The sequence below is a fragment of the Nothobranchius furzeri genome, chromosome 9, assembly GCF_043380555.1.
Source record: "Nothobranchius furzeri strain GRZ-AD chromosome 9, NfurGRZ-RIMD1, whole genome shotgun sequence".
NCBI lineage: Eukaryota > Metazoa > Chordata > Actinopteri > Cyprinodontiformes > Nothobranchiidae > Nothobranchius > Nothobranchius furzeri.
The window spans coordinates 67,120,748-67,136,234 of record NC_091749.1 but is presented as its reverse complement, the minus strand read 5'-3'; the positions used below and the strand labels follow the sequence as shown (position 1 = coordinate 67,136,234).

General features: G+C 42.4%; 1 protein-coding gene across 3 annotated transcripts in view; it reads left to right on the top strand.

The window, feature by feature from the left end:
* Nucleotides 1–14,273, top strand: part of LOC107381549 (proline-serine-threonine phosphatase-interacting protein 1) — a 16,993-nt gene extending 2,720 nt beyond the window's left edge. For all 3 annotated transcript variants that reach the window (XM_015953278.2, XM_070555110.1, XM_015953277.3), the window contains exons 4-15: nt 304–338; nt 445–551; nt 701–763; nt 947–1,039; nt 6,193–6,238; nt 8,844–8,923; nt 9,121–9,219; nt 10,377–10,473; nt 10,615–10,726; nt 10,869–10,951; nt 13,260–13,351; nt 13,479–14,273. In XM_015953278.2, the coding sequence (XP_015808764.1) occupies nt 304–338; nt 445–551; nt 701–763; nt 947–1,039; nt 6,193–6,238; nt 8,844–8,923; nt 9,121–9,219; nt 10,377–10,473; nt 10,615–10,726; nt 10,869–10,951; nt 13,260–13,351; nt 13,479–13,610 (1,039 nt within the window). In that variant the 3' untranslated portion in view covers nt 13,611–14,273. The remainder of the gene's footprint in view (nt 1–303; nt 339–444; nt 552–700; nt 764–946; nt 1,040–6,192; nt 6,239–8,843; nt 8,924–9,120; nt 9,220–10,376; nt 10,474–10,614; nt 10,727–10,868; nt 10,952–13,259; nt 13,352–13,478) is intronic.
* Nucleotides 14,274–15,487: the final 1,214 nt, after the last annotated feature.

The window sequence follows — 15,487 nt, the reverse complement described above, 5'->3', positions numbered from 1 at the left end:
CACCAGTTGACAAAACTTGGTTAAGTAAATGCAACACGTCATTTCTTAGTGTGTTTTCTATTTTTAGAACCAGGCATTTAAGAAACAGAAGAAATTATGTTTTTATGTGAGATATTGCTGTAAATCTGCAGTGCTTCCCTCTCAGACTGTAGTTTAGAGTTTGCTACTGGTTTCCTGAAACATGTAACTAAATTTGTTAGATCTAAAAACAGCAGAAAAGTTTTCACTTTACGGGTTTGAGTAAAGTCTGACAGACGCGGGACTGATGCACGCTACTGTTCTCTCTCTGGTTTGTTCTGCCAGCACGCTGAGAGCATCCTTAGAGAAACTCAAAACTCGTAAGTCCATTTTCTAAAGTACTTATTCAAGCATTTTAGTTACTTTGCCTTTTGTTTTTGTTTTCACGGTTCAAGTAATAAAATGTTGGATTTTTTTATACTTCAGAAATCGAGAACATCGGTAACTTTCACATCCAGCTATCAGAAACTCTGAAAGAGGAGGTGAAAAAGATTGAGACATTCAGAGAGCGGCAGAAAGAGCAGAGGAAGAAGGTACTGGGAAATTCATGTTGCTTAGCAACCAGCTGTTGAGAACATTATTCACTGACCTAGTGTGCCGTTTTGAGGCTGATGTATTGAATAATTATTATTTCATATAATCCACATAAATCTATGGAGAATAAAGTGAATTCTGTTTTTAGTTTGAAAGCATCATGGACAAGCTCCAAAAGAAAAAGGTTTCCTGTTTCAAGAAGACGATGGAGGTGAGTTACCGATGGCATTTGAAGGAATCCGTCTTGAACCGTGTTTACCTCTCAGCAGGAAGCTTATTGTGTCCCTAACCCAAACCCTGTTCCACAGAGACAAAAACACAAAGCAGGAATCATTTTGCATCTAACGCTGAACTTGTTTCTGCAACGTCTGCTTTCTGTTTCTCTTTCTGCCAGTCTAAGAAGATCTACGAGGCGCGATGCAAAGAAGCTGAAGAGGCGGAGCACGGGGCTGAGAAAACAAATGCTCCCCCCAAAAACCCTGAAAAGGTACAGTCAAGATAAACATTTTAATAAATAAGCTAACAGGATTGTTTGATTTATGATTCAATCACTCAAGAAAGAAGGCCTGAGACATTTTTTTCTTACTGCTAAACTGAATCTCAGCAGCAGGCCAATGACTGAATTAGGGCTTAAGGACTTCCTGTTAGCAGAATTGTAAAAAAAAAAAAAAGATTGCAAGTGCAAGTAAACATTCATATAGAAGAAGTCTCCAACTTAATGTTGTGTACTAAATGTTAATTTTATACTTGCAAAAACCAACATGGCAGAAGTGATGTTTCTACGTAGTGTTGTGTGACATTCTCTTTTATCTCCTTAGGCTAACAAACCTAACATGACTTGGTCTTTTAAAAGAGATTTACTAAGCAAAACACACCTCTTGCATCATTTTGAGCTGCCATGTTGGTCTCTACTGCCTCTAAAAAAAAGCTCCAGACTTGTAAAAAAGCTGTCCATGTTTTAGGGATTATGTGCCTAAAACAAGCCGTTTGAAAAAGTCCCTGTTTGTGATGTCACAAACAGGGAAATTGCGTAGGACCCCCTCCTCACCTCTTCAGGCTGAAATGGAAGCGGTTGTACATTAAATCACTCCAAAATATCAAAACTTCTCAGCTTACTGACCTTTTGCCTGTAACGTCACGCTATTCCTGGAAACATCTCTTTCATCGTGGTGCACGTCAAAGGAACTATTTATGTCCATTAAACTCTGTTAAGCTAGTCCAAAAAAAAAAAAAACTAGTTTGTAGCCATATGGCTATAATTCTGTGGGTTTCACAGTAAAATGGTAAAGGACTGCTGCACAGTTGGCTACACTAACACACAAGGGTGTAAACTCTTTTTATTGAATAACTTTGATGGAGACAGAAGACAGGGATGGACAGCAGCTGTCAATCAAACAGACTTACAACACTCAAAATTTTTTGGTATTTGCAGTGAACACGTTTTAGGATTTGGGGAAGACAGAGGCTGACTGAGAAGAACCTGAAATGATGAATGTCACTTATTTAGCATTGATAATGTGTTCCGGAACTGTGCTGCTCTGGGTGGCTGCATGTTGGAGTAGCTCTGTTGACTATATATACAGTAAGATTTGCCTTTTTTTGGACATTTTTTTTCTAGTTTCTCAAGAAAAATGGTATTTTTTTGGACATTTTACTTTTCTGTTTCTGGTGCTGTGAAGCTTAAAGGATTTTTACTGCTATTTTTTCACTTTTTGAGCATTTGTTCTGATGCGTAACCATGGCAACAAGCTGGTTTACAATCGGGAGCAGCTGATTAACATTGGAAAGGCTGAAATAATACCTCAACTGAAGCCACAAATCCCAAATGAGCTAAAACGCAAGAAGCGTGGGTGCAGAGCGGGAGCAAAACGGAGACAGAGAAAGAGGAAATTCAAACCATCTCTTCCATCGATCATAATAGGCAATGTGAGATCACTGGCCAACAAGATGGATGAACTCCAAGCCCTTTCAAGGACTCAGCCAGAGTATCGGCAGTGTAGTGTTATGTGTTTCACTGAGACTTGGCTGCAGGACCATATCCCCGATTCCAGTGTCTCTCTGCCAGGATTCCTAACTGTACACGCAGACAGAGATCTGAAGAGGAGCAGGAAAAGAAAAGGAGGTTGAGTGGCAGTGCTTGTCAACAACAGATGGTGCCATCCAGGTCATGTTTCAGTGAAATGTCGTCTCTGCAGCCCAGATGTTGAACTCTTGGCAGAAAGTTGTCGTCCATATTATTTGCCAAGAGAGTTCACCAGTGTTGTCTTGGCAACCGTTTATATTCCACCTTCAGCCATTGCTGAAAGTGCATGTGATGCCACCAGTTCTGTTGTCGCTAAGCTACTAACCCAGCACCCCAATGCATTTGTGGCTGTATCTGGTCATTTTGATCATGCCTCGCTCTCTGCCACACTTCCAACATTTCAACAGTTTGTCAGCTGCTCCACCAGAGAAAACAAGACATTGGATTTGTGTATGCAAATGTAAAGAATGCATACATGTCCAAAACTAGACCTCTGGGACAATCAGATCATAATCTTGTTTTTCTCTGCTCAGAATACAAACCACTTGTTCAGAGGCAACCTGTGACAAGAAGAACTGTGAGGAAATGGTCACAGGATGCTGAAGAAGTCCTGCAGGGTTGTTTTGAGACCACATATTTTTCATAAGCTAGGACTCTCTGCCAAGGATATGAAGAGGACATCAACGCCATGACTGGATGTGTCACTGACTATATCAATTTCTGTGTGGACAACATCATACCCACCAGAACAGTGAGATGCTTTGCTGATAACAAACCCTGGATCACCAGTGAACTGAAGAATCTGCTAAATGAGAAAAAAAGAGCCTTCAAGGAGGGAGACAGGGAATTATTGAGGAGTATACAGAAGCAACTGAAGATCAAGATCAGAGACAGCAAGGATGCATACAGGAAGAAGCTGGAGAACAAACTACAGAGGAACAATATCAGAGATGTCTGGTCAGGGATGAAGAAGATCACAGGCTTCAAGCAGAGGAAGAATTGCACAGATGGCATCCTGGACACAGTCAATGAACTGAACAAGTTCTTCAATAGGTTCAGTTCAGGAACAAGCCCAGCATCCTCTTTGCCTGTCCCCAGCCTATCAGACATCCCATCCTCCTCTGATCCAACATTTTTCTGTCACAAGCCAGCTCTTTTGCCCTCTAACGCAGTCATGGACTCTTCTGGTTCAATAAATTTGTCTTCAACCAAGTCAGGAGATGCTGCTGCCCCATTTACCTCCCCCTCCCACCTATCTGTCTCTAAAAGTCAGGTGAAGAGGCAACTGGAGAGACTGAACAGGAACAAGGCTGCAGGTCCAGATGGTGTCAGCCCCAGAGTACTGAAGGCCTGTGCAGAGCAGCTCTGTGGGATTCTGCAGCACCTCTTCAAGCTCAGCCTGGCCCAGGAGAAGGTTCCAGTCCTGTGGAAGACAACCTGCCTTGTTCCAGTTCCAAAGAAAACTCGCCCATCAGTCAATGACTACAGACCGGTTGCCCTGACATCCCACATCATGAAGGTCCTGGAGAGACTCCTGTTGGTCCACCTGAATAAGCAAACTAGAATATATCAGGACCCGCTGCAATTTGCTTATCGCTATGGAGTTGGAGTTGAAGATGCCATCATCCAGCTGCTTCCACCAATCCACTGTCATCTGGACAAAGCAGGCAGCACTGTCAGGGTCATGTTCTTTGATTTCTCCAGTGCATTTAACACAATCCAGCCTGTTGTACTTTGCCAGAAACTCCAGAAGACACAGGTGGGAGCCTCAACTATCGTCTGGATTAAAGACTACCACACAAACAGACCACAGTTTGTGAGGCTGAAGAACTGCACATCAAACCAGGCGATCAGTAACATTGGAGCACCACAGGGGACTGTACTCTCACCGTTCCTTTTCACCCTGTACACCTCAGACTTCCAGTACAAATCAGAGACCTGTCATCTACATAAATACTCAGATGACTCTGTAGTTGTCGGGTGTATCAGAGATGGACAGGAAGCCGAGTACAGAGAGCTGGTGGAGCGCTTTGTGGCATGGTGTGGAAACAATCATCTGACCTTGAACGTGAGCAAAACAAAGGAGATGAGTTTAGACTTCAGAAGAAACAGGGTGGAGTCAAACACTGTTTCCATCATGGGAGAAGAAGTGGAGGTGGTTGAGGAATACAAATACCTTGAAGTTCACCTGGACAACAGACTGGACTGGAGAAAGAACAGCGAAGCCGTTTACAAGAAGGGACACAGCAGACTGCACTTCTTGAGGACGCTTAGGTCCTTCAATGTCTGTAGCAAGATGCTGCAGATCTTCTACAAGTCTGTTGTTGAGAGTGTAATCTCTTCAGCCATCGTCTGTTGGGGTAGTAACATCAGAAGCAGGGACCTGAAAAGGCTCAACAGCCTAATAAAAGCGGCTGGTTCTGTTCTGGGGACGACTGTGGAACCACTGGAGGAGATCATGCAAAGAAGGATTCTCCAGAGAATCAAGAAAATGATGGACAACCCTGAGCATTCTCTTCACAAGACTGTCAGACAACGGAAGAGTGTCTTCAGTCAGAGGCTTCTTCAGTTTGGCTGCAACACTGACCGCTACTGGAGATCCTTCCTGCCAACAGCCATTGTAATATACAACAACTCTTTGACGACTTGATTATTCTTTTTATTCTGAGCTACTACAGCAATCCGTTTCCCTCTGGGATTAATAAAGTATTTTTGAATTTGAATTTGAATGGAATAATCCTATATTTTAATATGAAGGACATGCATTACCATCCACTACAGTGGATTGCTATATACTAATAATATTGTTCCAACGTAGGTTTACGTGTGTGAGAAATACGGTATTTATTTTGCATGATGAGCTTCACTGTTATGAGATATCTGATACTCCCAGAGTGAGTAGCATCTGAATCCGGTGACCCAGCCAGTCACAAAAGCTGGTAGTATCCAGACTTTTCTAGTGTTTTTAATCAGCTCCAGTATAAAGTGAAACTCTGTTTATCGCATGATTTTGTCAATCCAGTGGCGTGAATTCTGGCAAGGTCGGCAACTTGTTTATCGGCTAACATCAGCTGGGAGAACGTATGCTAATGTTCATAAGCTAGCTAACACTTCACTTTCGTAAATATCACTCTATGAGCCCCACCGAGGTGTGCTAAACCTTTCCACAAGTGAACTGGGCTTGAACCAGTAGAAACCAGGCCAAACTGGCAAAATAAACAACCTCAGCCACCACTTTTGCTCTCCGTTATACTTCCGTAATTCACTGTTGACACCCATCATGGTGGCGAACCCGCGTGGTCAGGTAACGTAGGTGCAAAGTGTTAATTGTAGCCTGAGTAGGGGAAGAGTGGGCGTGGCCAGCTCCAGCTTGTTTTCTTAGAGTGACAGCGCCCTGCAACGGCTCATTCTGGAAGGTACTGAAAATGTCAAGAATAATACTGCCAAAATTACTTTATGTGTGAGGATTAAGTCTAAATAACATTGTGAACATGTTCTGTATGACTATTCCAACCAAAGAGAAAATGTCATAATGTGTCTCCTTTAAACAGGTGTTAAAAACGTTGATCTCTTTACAGAACTATTCTTTACTTTCTGTTCCTGAATCTGGTTCACAGGTACGCCACAGGATCAAACACTCCCGACTAGCAGCCAGCGAAGCAGGTAAGACCCAGGATGTTTCATCTGAAATCACATGAACTCTCCCCCTAAGTTGCTGTCAAGAAGCCAGAAAATCTTGTGATTCTTGTCTCTCAGAGGGTTTTTCTGATCAGAATCTCGAGTTTTTTTTCCATTGGACTTACTTTAGTTTGGTCCAGCTTTGAACAACCCAACAGTTTCACCATAGAAATTGGGGAAGCAGAGAATAAAAGAAGTGGCCATCTTAAATAACAGAAAACCAGTACATTTGGATGTCATGGCTTTAAGAAAAAGGAGAAAAATCCAGTAAAGAGCTGAGAGTCGTCAACATTTTGTGGATCATCTAACAGCATTAGTAGTGCAAAACAAGGCAATTATATTTGTTCTACTTTGTCAGCAGTGTTGGGAGTAACGCGGTACAAAAGTGATTAATTACTGTAATGCATTGCTTTTTGCTCTAATGTGGTAATGTAAGGCATTACAGGGAAAGAAAATGGTAATATTTACTCAGTACAATTGTCAGTAACGCGGTAATTACAACGCATTTTTAAACCCAGAATCAAGATGTGGGTTTCCTAAAAACGCAAATTGCGGGAAACCCGAAAAAAGATCCAGTATCTGCATATATGACGTCATTTATGGACTCAGCTTTGCAGGCAGAGAGGACGCAGCGGCAACTGCTCAAATATTCCAGCTGCATCCTGCACGCGGCCGCTGTTATATTCACAAAATCGCTCGACTAAAACAAAATAATTCACCTGCGATCGTTCATATCAGCGCATGTTCTCTGGTATTCTGTACTTTTCTGACGTGCTTTGCCTCAGCGGAGTTAATCTGGGCCCCGGTGATTTCAACTCATTGCTGCTGGAGCGCCGCGCATGTGAAGATCCCTTTGGCTGATAGTTAGAAAGTAGGAAGCCTAGGAAAGTTTTCTATGGAAGACGGAGAAAACCTGCAGCATGCTGGAAGGTTAGAGAGAGAAAGGGCAGGAAATTATTCAAATAAAATCAAGAAAACAAAACAAAGTGCTTGAAAAGAAAAAAAGTAGGCAGATTTATCCCCAACACAGATTTTTACCAGTGAAAAGCAATAATATATAAGCATTTAATATTTATACATGTGATAGAATCAGATCACCCCAGAAGTCAGTCCCACATCCAGGGCCGTATCAAGGCATTTGGGGACCAAGGCAAATATAGGCTTGGAGCCCCCACCATCTCACTTCCTGCTCAGTTAATCTAAGGTGGCAGCGTGCTGAGAGTACAGATAGTTGTTGCTTTTATTTAATAAACAATCCTTCCAACCCCGGCTTTCCACAGGAGCCGTCAGCAGCACGTTACTGCAGCAGCACGTCATAGCTGCTGATAGGAACCACTGTGGTCAACAGAACCTTTTCCACTGGAGCCGTCAGCAGTGCGAGTCGGCCGCATCTCAGGAGCAGCATGTCGCGGCCTTTACGCGCCGGTTCTATTTTCTGTGCGCGACGCCTCTGAAACGGGTCAAGTTTGACATTTTTGGGGAAGGAAAGACAGGAAATCGAACGCGGAAATGGAGAGAAGCTACCGAGATTTTCAGAATAAAGAACGTACTGCCTTCCGGTTGCTTTACTTTTAAAAAATGTTACTAACTGTGCGGCCCCGTGAGAAGTTATCACCTAGCTAGCGGTCTCCTTTGTTTTTCAGGTCCGTATTGGCGATTATAAAACGGACAGAACGTAAAACACAAACCATGTTGTAGTTTTCTCCTGCTTGTTGTTGTGTTTACTGACGAAGTCACTCGTGTGACTTCGTGCTCGGTCGGTGACAGCTGCTCCCCTGCTGCTTCGCGTCTCGTGTGAAGGGCCAAGCAGCAGCTTACTCGAGCAAGACGTGCTGCTGCAGTAACGTGCTGCTGACGGCTCCCGTGGAAACCCGGGGTAAAGAACTGTTTTTAACAGCAGTCCTAGCTCAGACACCACATCACCTTCCACCGGATGTGTCATGAGTTCACCAGGCATCAGATATTACCAAACTCATACTGAAAGTAACTTAAAGTAATGCAAAAGTAGTGTAATGCCTTACATTTTAAAATCAGTAATATTGTAATGTAATGAATTACTTTAAAATGAGGGTAGCAAGTACTAATGCATTACAGTTTTGAAGTAACTTGCCCAACACTGTTTGTCAGTGTTGGTATTTTTGGTAAAGTCAGTATATATAATTAGGCTTCTTTAATAAAAACCGTGTTTTTCTCTTGAGGTGAAAAAGCGGCTAGTGGCTGCAACATTTTTGTCTAATCTGGATTATGGAGACCTTTTGTTTATGAATGCCTCAGCACACTGATGTGGTTTATCATGTCTCTTTCTACTAACTGTAGACCACTGACCCATCATTCAGAACTATATTATCTTTATTTATTCATTTATTTATTTTGTGTGTGTTTAAAAAAAATATTTAAAAAGGGAATTCTATTCTCGAGTGGGATGGCCTTCTTTGTCCACCAGGAGGTTGGCATTGGTACACCAAAGCTGCCCAGTTCCCCTTTAACAGTGTAACTGAGTAGTTTTGTAACTGTATCTTTTGCTGCCTCTGCTCTACTCTTATGGTCTGTTTTTTCTTTCACCTGGTGAAAACTTTCTCATTTTCCACAGAGAAGGTGTACCTGAGCAACACCGATCAACTAGAAACTGTTCGCAGAGACTGGGAAGAGACTCACAAAAGCACATGTGAGGTAAAGCCTAATTCCTGTCAGCTGCTCTACAACCTCAATGATTTATTAGAACTTTAATCCCACAACCCAAACCTCAAACCAGACAGAACTGACCAGGAAGGAAGGTAACTTCCTGTTGCAGAGAATACTCAGAAATACCTTTGTAGGAATGAGAAACGGTGCACGAATTCAGCTGAAACGTTATTTCTGTGTTTTAGGTGTTCCAGCAAATGGAGGGAGATCGCATAAGCATGCTGCGGTGTGCCCTCTGGGACCACTGCAACCATTTCTCAATGCAATGTGTCAAAGATGATGAGGTGAAGCTTTTTTGTTAGTTTTCCCTTGAAAACGTTATTTAAAAAAAACTGTTCTTGTAACGGTCTTTGAAAAATGACAGAATTATCTGGATATTTTCTGGATGATAAAGTTTCTAATCCATTTACAGATCCACTCAGGTCCAGAGATGTTCTGATATCATTTTGTGTCCCTGATCCAAGTTTTGATTATCTGCCGATACCGAGTCCCGGTCCCAAAAAATTCAAGTTGTCCTTTAAATGTATATTTTTATTATGTATGTATTATTTTCTTTCTGTAATAATGTGATTTCATTAGTTTATCTGCCTAAAATCATCCCTCATTCAGGAAATACACTAATTAAAAAATGTGTTGTCGCCGTCCCTTGACGGGGGAGCCACGTCACGGCCGGCAGACTCACACTTTTCTGCAAAACACCCGAGAGCTGCATGTGTAAAACAGCCATGAGAAGGCAGCTCATACAGAGACTCCAAGAAAGTACAAAATCAGATGTGTGTAACCACAGGCAGTCATCCAGGGCGATGAAGCCTTGGTTTAATAACGCGTCTTTCAGTGTCTGCTGGCTCCGTGTTTCTGTCCGAGTTGATGCAGTTAACTGAGAGTATTGAGCAGTGGGTTTGTTTTTAGGTGTGGGACTATGTCTAAATGCAGACAGGAGAGTCGCTGTGGTGATGCTGAAGGAAAAAGCCGAAAGAAAGAGAAAAAGTTCAACTTTAAAGCAGCTCATCAGATTTGTAGTGTTCAAGCTGTCTTTTTCACCAGGTGAAATACTCAGCAGGCACACATACAAGTGGCCGTTGCACTGCCTTCGCTGTTCGTTTTAAATTACGCCCGAACTGCAGACATGTTAGCTAAGTGTTAGCCTGCTAGCTAAAAGCTAAGTGTTACGCGTTTATTTGGTTTTATCCCATCTATTATAGTGACATAATATGATGAGAGGAGCATGAGGGATTCCCAACTGATGAAATATTAAAAAAAGTTTAAGTTTTAAGAGACTGAGCATGAAACACAGTAGTTGTGAGTTTTCTTTGCAAGCGCACGGTCACAAGATGCGGCCATGATGCAAGTAGATTATCTCCATTTATGTTATAGAAGATGAAATTTGGTAGCGCAACGTTCTTAAAACTCCACATTTCTGATTTCCTCCTGTTAAAAACAGCTTTATGAGGAGGTGAGGAAGCTTCTGGAGCAGTGTGACATCACCACAGACAACAACTGTTTCATAGCGATGAAAGGCACGGGAACGAAGCCTCCAGGTGAGCTTTGACAACGGCAGATGGAGATGTACCACAAACACGATTCAGATTACTGCTCAGCTTGTGGCGTTTCTGTCTCTGCTGACACTAAAACAGAAAGTAGTGCTTCTCAAACGAGCAGCTTCTCTTTTCCTCCCACAGATCCTGTTGTGTTTGAAAGCTACTTCCCGACTGGGATGATCAGTAACAGCAACGGTGAAGCTCACTTTGGTCACCAGGCGGAGGAATCAGCGAGGGACAGCCCTGTAAACGAGTAACCTGTCACTGATTGTTGTTTCTGTTGGTCTGAAAGTGAAGTTTTGGCCTGGTCCTGGTCCATGAGGCCACAGAGCACCACTATACATTTAGAAGTTTGTTAAACATTGTGATTATCCTTCTCATCCTTCATTATTTAGACCATGCAGATCATTCTCTGAGCCGATGCTCAGCAACGTCGAAGCGGAAAGTTTTAGACTCTCACAATCAGCTCTGGCAGAAAGTAAGTGCAGTGAAGCTGCCGCTTGTTTGATTCTCAAACACATTTCTACATCTGAATAAAAATATGACTGACTTATTCTGGAGAGAAGAAAACCAGGGATCACATATGGTGGGAGGGTGATTAGTGGTTAAGTAGAATAGGGATGCACCGATACCGATACTGGTATTGATATCAGTATCAGCACCGATGCCGATACCAATACCAGTATCGGTAAACGTTAACCGATACAGGAACCGATACCAATGCAGTTGCTTGAAAATGGCTTCACTGTAACTTGTCATTTGTGTTCACCTAATATTTTAGTTTTGTGATGATTTCCATTAATATATTTTACTTTTTATCTACCTCACGGTCTTTTCCTGTTGAAAGCAGAGAAGAAAATAAAATCTGTATTCCAAATCATTACATTTTTTCGTGTGGTAGAAGTATCGGTATTGGTAATCGGTATCAGCGAGTACTCAGGCCCAAGTATCGGTATCGTATCGGTTTGGAAAAAAGTGGTATCGTTGCATCCCTAAAGTAGAACGTTAGCAGATGTGGAATGAATGAGCCAGAGGCAAAAGAAACAGAATAAACTATAAAAACAACAAAGGAATATAACCGAATACAAGATATATAACATAAAACCACAGTATGACAACATAATGTGTGGGCAGCAGTAGCTCAACAGGCTGAGTGGGTTGTCCGGTAATCGGAAGGTTGCAGGTTTGATCCCGGCTCCGGACAGAGAATTCTGCTGTTGTGTCCTTGGGCAAGACACTTAACCCACCTTGCCAGCAGGTGGTGGTTGGAGGTACCGGTGGCGCCTCTGCTCGGGAGCCTCGCCTCTGTCAGTGCGCACCGGGGCAGCTGTGGCTACATCGTAGCTCATCACCATCAGTGTGTGAATGGATGAATGATACACTGTAGTGTAAAGCGCTTTGGAGTCCTGACTCTGAGAGGCGCTATACAAGTGTGGGTCATTTATCATTTATCTAGTTTATATTAAAGCTGTGCTAGTTTAACATTTTAAGGTAGATTTAAAACTGCTTTAATTTGACTATCTGACCCTGTTGTACGATATAAAGTTGGTGATGTTTCATTATTTATATTTCCCCTAAGCCCCTCCCCTAGCCTCTAAAGCAAAGTGAATCATTAACGGGAGCCAAGAATGTTGGCCAATCGCTTTGAATATCGACAAAGTCAGTCTGTAAACTAACTGTGGAAAAAGAGAGAAGAGGATTAAAATGGATTTAGCCTTTTTTTTTTAACTGGAGCTAAGTGATTTTACACTTTACACTACACTGGACTATTGTTTTAGCCTGTTGTAGCGTTAGCAGGGGTATGCTAGCCTGCCAGTTTTAGATGTTTCCCTGCTTAAACACTTCAGATGTGATTAAAACAAGCAATTAGGAGCTCCTGTAGAACCCAATGAAGGCTGAGGAGTTTATTACACAGTTTGAATCAGGTGAGTCTGAGCACAAACATATCAAAAACATGTGTTTTCCATTAGCGCTACAAGGCTACTTGTGTGTGCGTGTGCGGTATGAGGCTTGGCTTTCAGCCAAAAGAGAAGAGATGGGAAACATTCGGTTTACAAAAGCCGGTCAATTGCACGTCACACTGTACATCAGCATTCATGGACTCACCCATCTTGGCTCGTGACGGGGAAGGCTGTTGTTGATTTAGCATCCAGGAGAGATCAGAGCGCATCTTGGCTAGTAGAAGCTCACCATTAGCAACTCCACAACATGACACAGGCTGGTGTTATTTGTGGAGATAAAACATCAACATTGCAAAGTGAATGGCGAGCGATAGAGTCACATTGCCGTTAGCCAATCCAAGGCAGGATGTCCGAATATCAGGAAATAAAACTCCAATCCTGCCATCTTCAGCGAACCCCTGATCTGGCTCAATTCTAGTTCCTGAAGCAGGAGCATCAGAGTTTTTTTCCACCAGAGATCGACTCACAAGGCATTCATTTATCCCTCCCACTGTCCTAATGGGTGTGACCTCGCGAGGAAAGTTGATCATTGAGCAGGGTTGATGGTTTATCCCTTGGGTCTATGTGGCAGGGGTGAGGAGTGAGCATCACCTCACCCCTGCCACGTGGACCTCAAGGGATAAACCATCAATCCTGCTCAACGGTCAACTTTCCTCGCGTGGTCACCCATAAAGACAGTGGGAGGGTTAAACTAGAGATTACTGCAAATGTGCTGAAAAAACTAGTAAACTTGGTCTTTAAGTGAGTTGAAGAAATAGTAAAATGTTTATATAATAAAATAACAAAAAAGAAGTTAGTAATTTCTGGTTTTGACTCTGTCTTCAGGTGAGACATCAGATGGCGGATATACACCCCCGGGCCGCCAAGCTGCAGCTATTGGACAGTTCTACGTTGTCGTTTACGAATACAAAGCACAGGTGAAGACAGCATCTTAGCTAAATGAAATTAGCTGAATCACATCCACATTTTCTCTCTTTTTTTAAGAGCATTTGTGAATTATGGTAACATTTTATTAATTTGCTTGTATTTACAAAAACCGAGCAGGAGGAAGATGAAATGTCAATCAGCAGAGGAGACGTAGTTCAGCTGCTGGTTCAGGGTGAAGACGGCTGGTGGACAGTGGAGAGGCATGGGGTCAGTGGACTAGTACCGGGAAACTATCTGAGCAAAATTTAAATACGGAGCCTCAACTCCGAACACTGATCTTTAAAAATGCACATGCATGAATACAAAGTTACGACTTCAACATCAGAACAGCATACAGCTTGACAGCTGCATGCACATATGTATAAGGAAATGCTCCACCATTACAGCTGTTTTCAGAACAAACTTTTTTAAAAGCTGAATTAAAAAGTGTCACTTTGTTTTAGCTCACGTTAAACTAAATGAAAACAGTTTCTATCCGCTAAATAAACTGTCATAGCAGAAGAACGTTGTTTCTGAAAAGGGAAGCTATGATATCCTGCTAGCGAGCGCCGCCATGTTGTATTTCTGGAGGTAAAGTCGGTAGCGATCTGGAGCCCCGCCTACTCTTCTTCACACGATTAAGGATGTTACGCAATCACCAAATGAAAAAAGAACATTCAAACCTAAAACAGGAAATTCTATTTGAATTCTCTGATCAGTCAAAAGTGCCATTTTTTTGCATGGAAGGGGCGGGACTTAAACATGAAACCAACCACTAGGGGGTGCTTGTTGCTTCTGGCTTATACTTCCAGGTTGTATTTTAATCTGTGGTTTTATTTATGAAGACACATATTTGCAGTACTTTAGAATACATTAGTGGTTTCAGAAAACTTTTTAAAGCTGATTAATTGTAAATTAAAGAGATTTCTATTGTCAACCTGCTGCATCTTGTTTTGTTTCCTAAAGTCAGAATCACATGAACTAAAAATATTAAATGATTACATTTGTTTATTTATTATTGTTATGTTCTGCATGTATATGTTATGGCTCAGGAAATACTTTAAATACTACTTGAGAAAAACCAGAGAAGTGTTTTTGCAAAACCACTGACATTTAGTAATAAACATGTTTAAAATACAGAAACAAAAGTTAAAGAGCAAGTCACCCCCTACCAGAGTATTACTTTGCCCCCACCTCCTGTTTGAAAAACGCAACAAATGCTGTTGCCTAGCAGACCGAGAGGCCGGAGCCGCTAACAAATACACACACAGACTCACAATGACGTTGTGACATCGTATGGTACCAGCTAACGTTTATGTTTATTATTTGGCAGACGCTTTTATCCAGAGCGACTTACAATTTATAGCCTGTAGGGCATGTTGTGATCTGTGGGGGAAACCGGAGTACCCGGAGGAAACTCACACATGCATGGGGAGAACAAGCAACTCCACGCAGAAAGGCTGCAGCCGAGTTTCAAACCTGCAACCTTCGTGCTGCGAGGCAACAGTGCTAACAACTGCGTCACCATGCAGTCCCAGCCCCCAACTTTCTAGGGTACCTCTTAGCCAATAGCGATGGCAGATTTTAATTCAAATGCAGCGCAGAGTTTTTACCTGGCAACGGCACAACACCGACAGTTTTAGGCAGAAAATTCGAATTTTAACTAAAATGCACTAAAGTGCTAAACTATTGATGGCACGTGTCTGCAGAACGATTAGACACGCATTTATATAGTTTATCAGAAAAAAATTGATTGGGGTGACTTGCTCTTTAAGCATTCAGAATTAAATAGTTTTTTGTTAAAGGGACTTTACGGAATTTTGAATTTTTATGCTCGCGATTGCCCCCTCAGGCCAAAAGCGTAACGGCAGCTTCAATAGGAGGCTCGTGCATGAGCATGCTGTACGTGCACACTCCTTAACGAAAATTTCAGCTGAGACAGTCCCTTGTGTGTGTGTGTGTGTGCGCGCGTGCATGCGTGTGTGTGTGTGCGTGCGTCCCAGGGGACAGAGGACAGGAGAACGCGCAGCTAATTAATGAAATAATTTGGTTCTGTACCTTTCTCTTCAGCACAGCTGACAAAGGTTTAAGATGGGTCAGTCCTCCTGCATGCTCAGATCATTCCCTTCCCTTGCTTGAAAAATTGT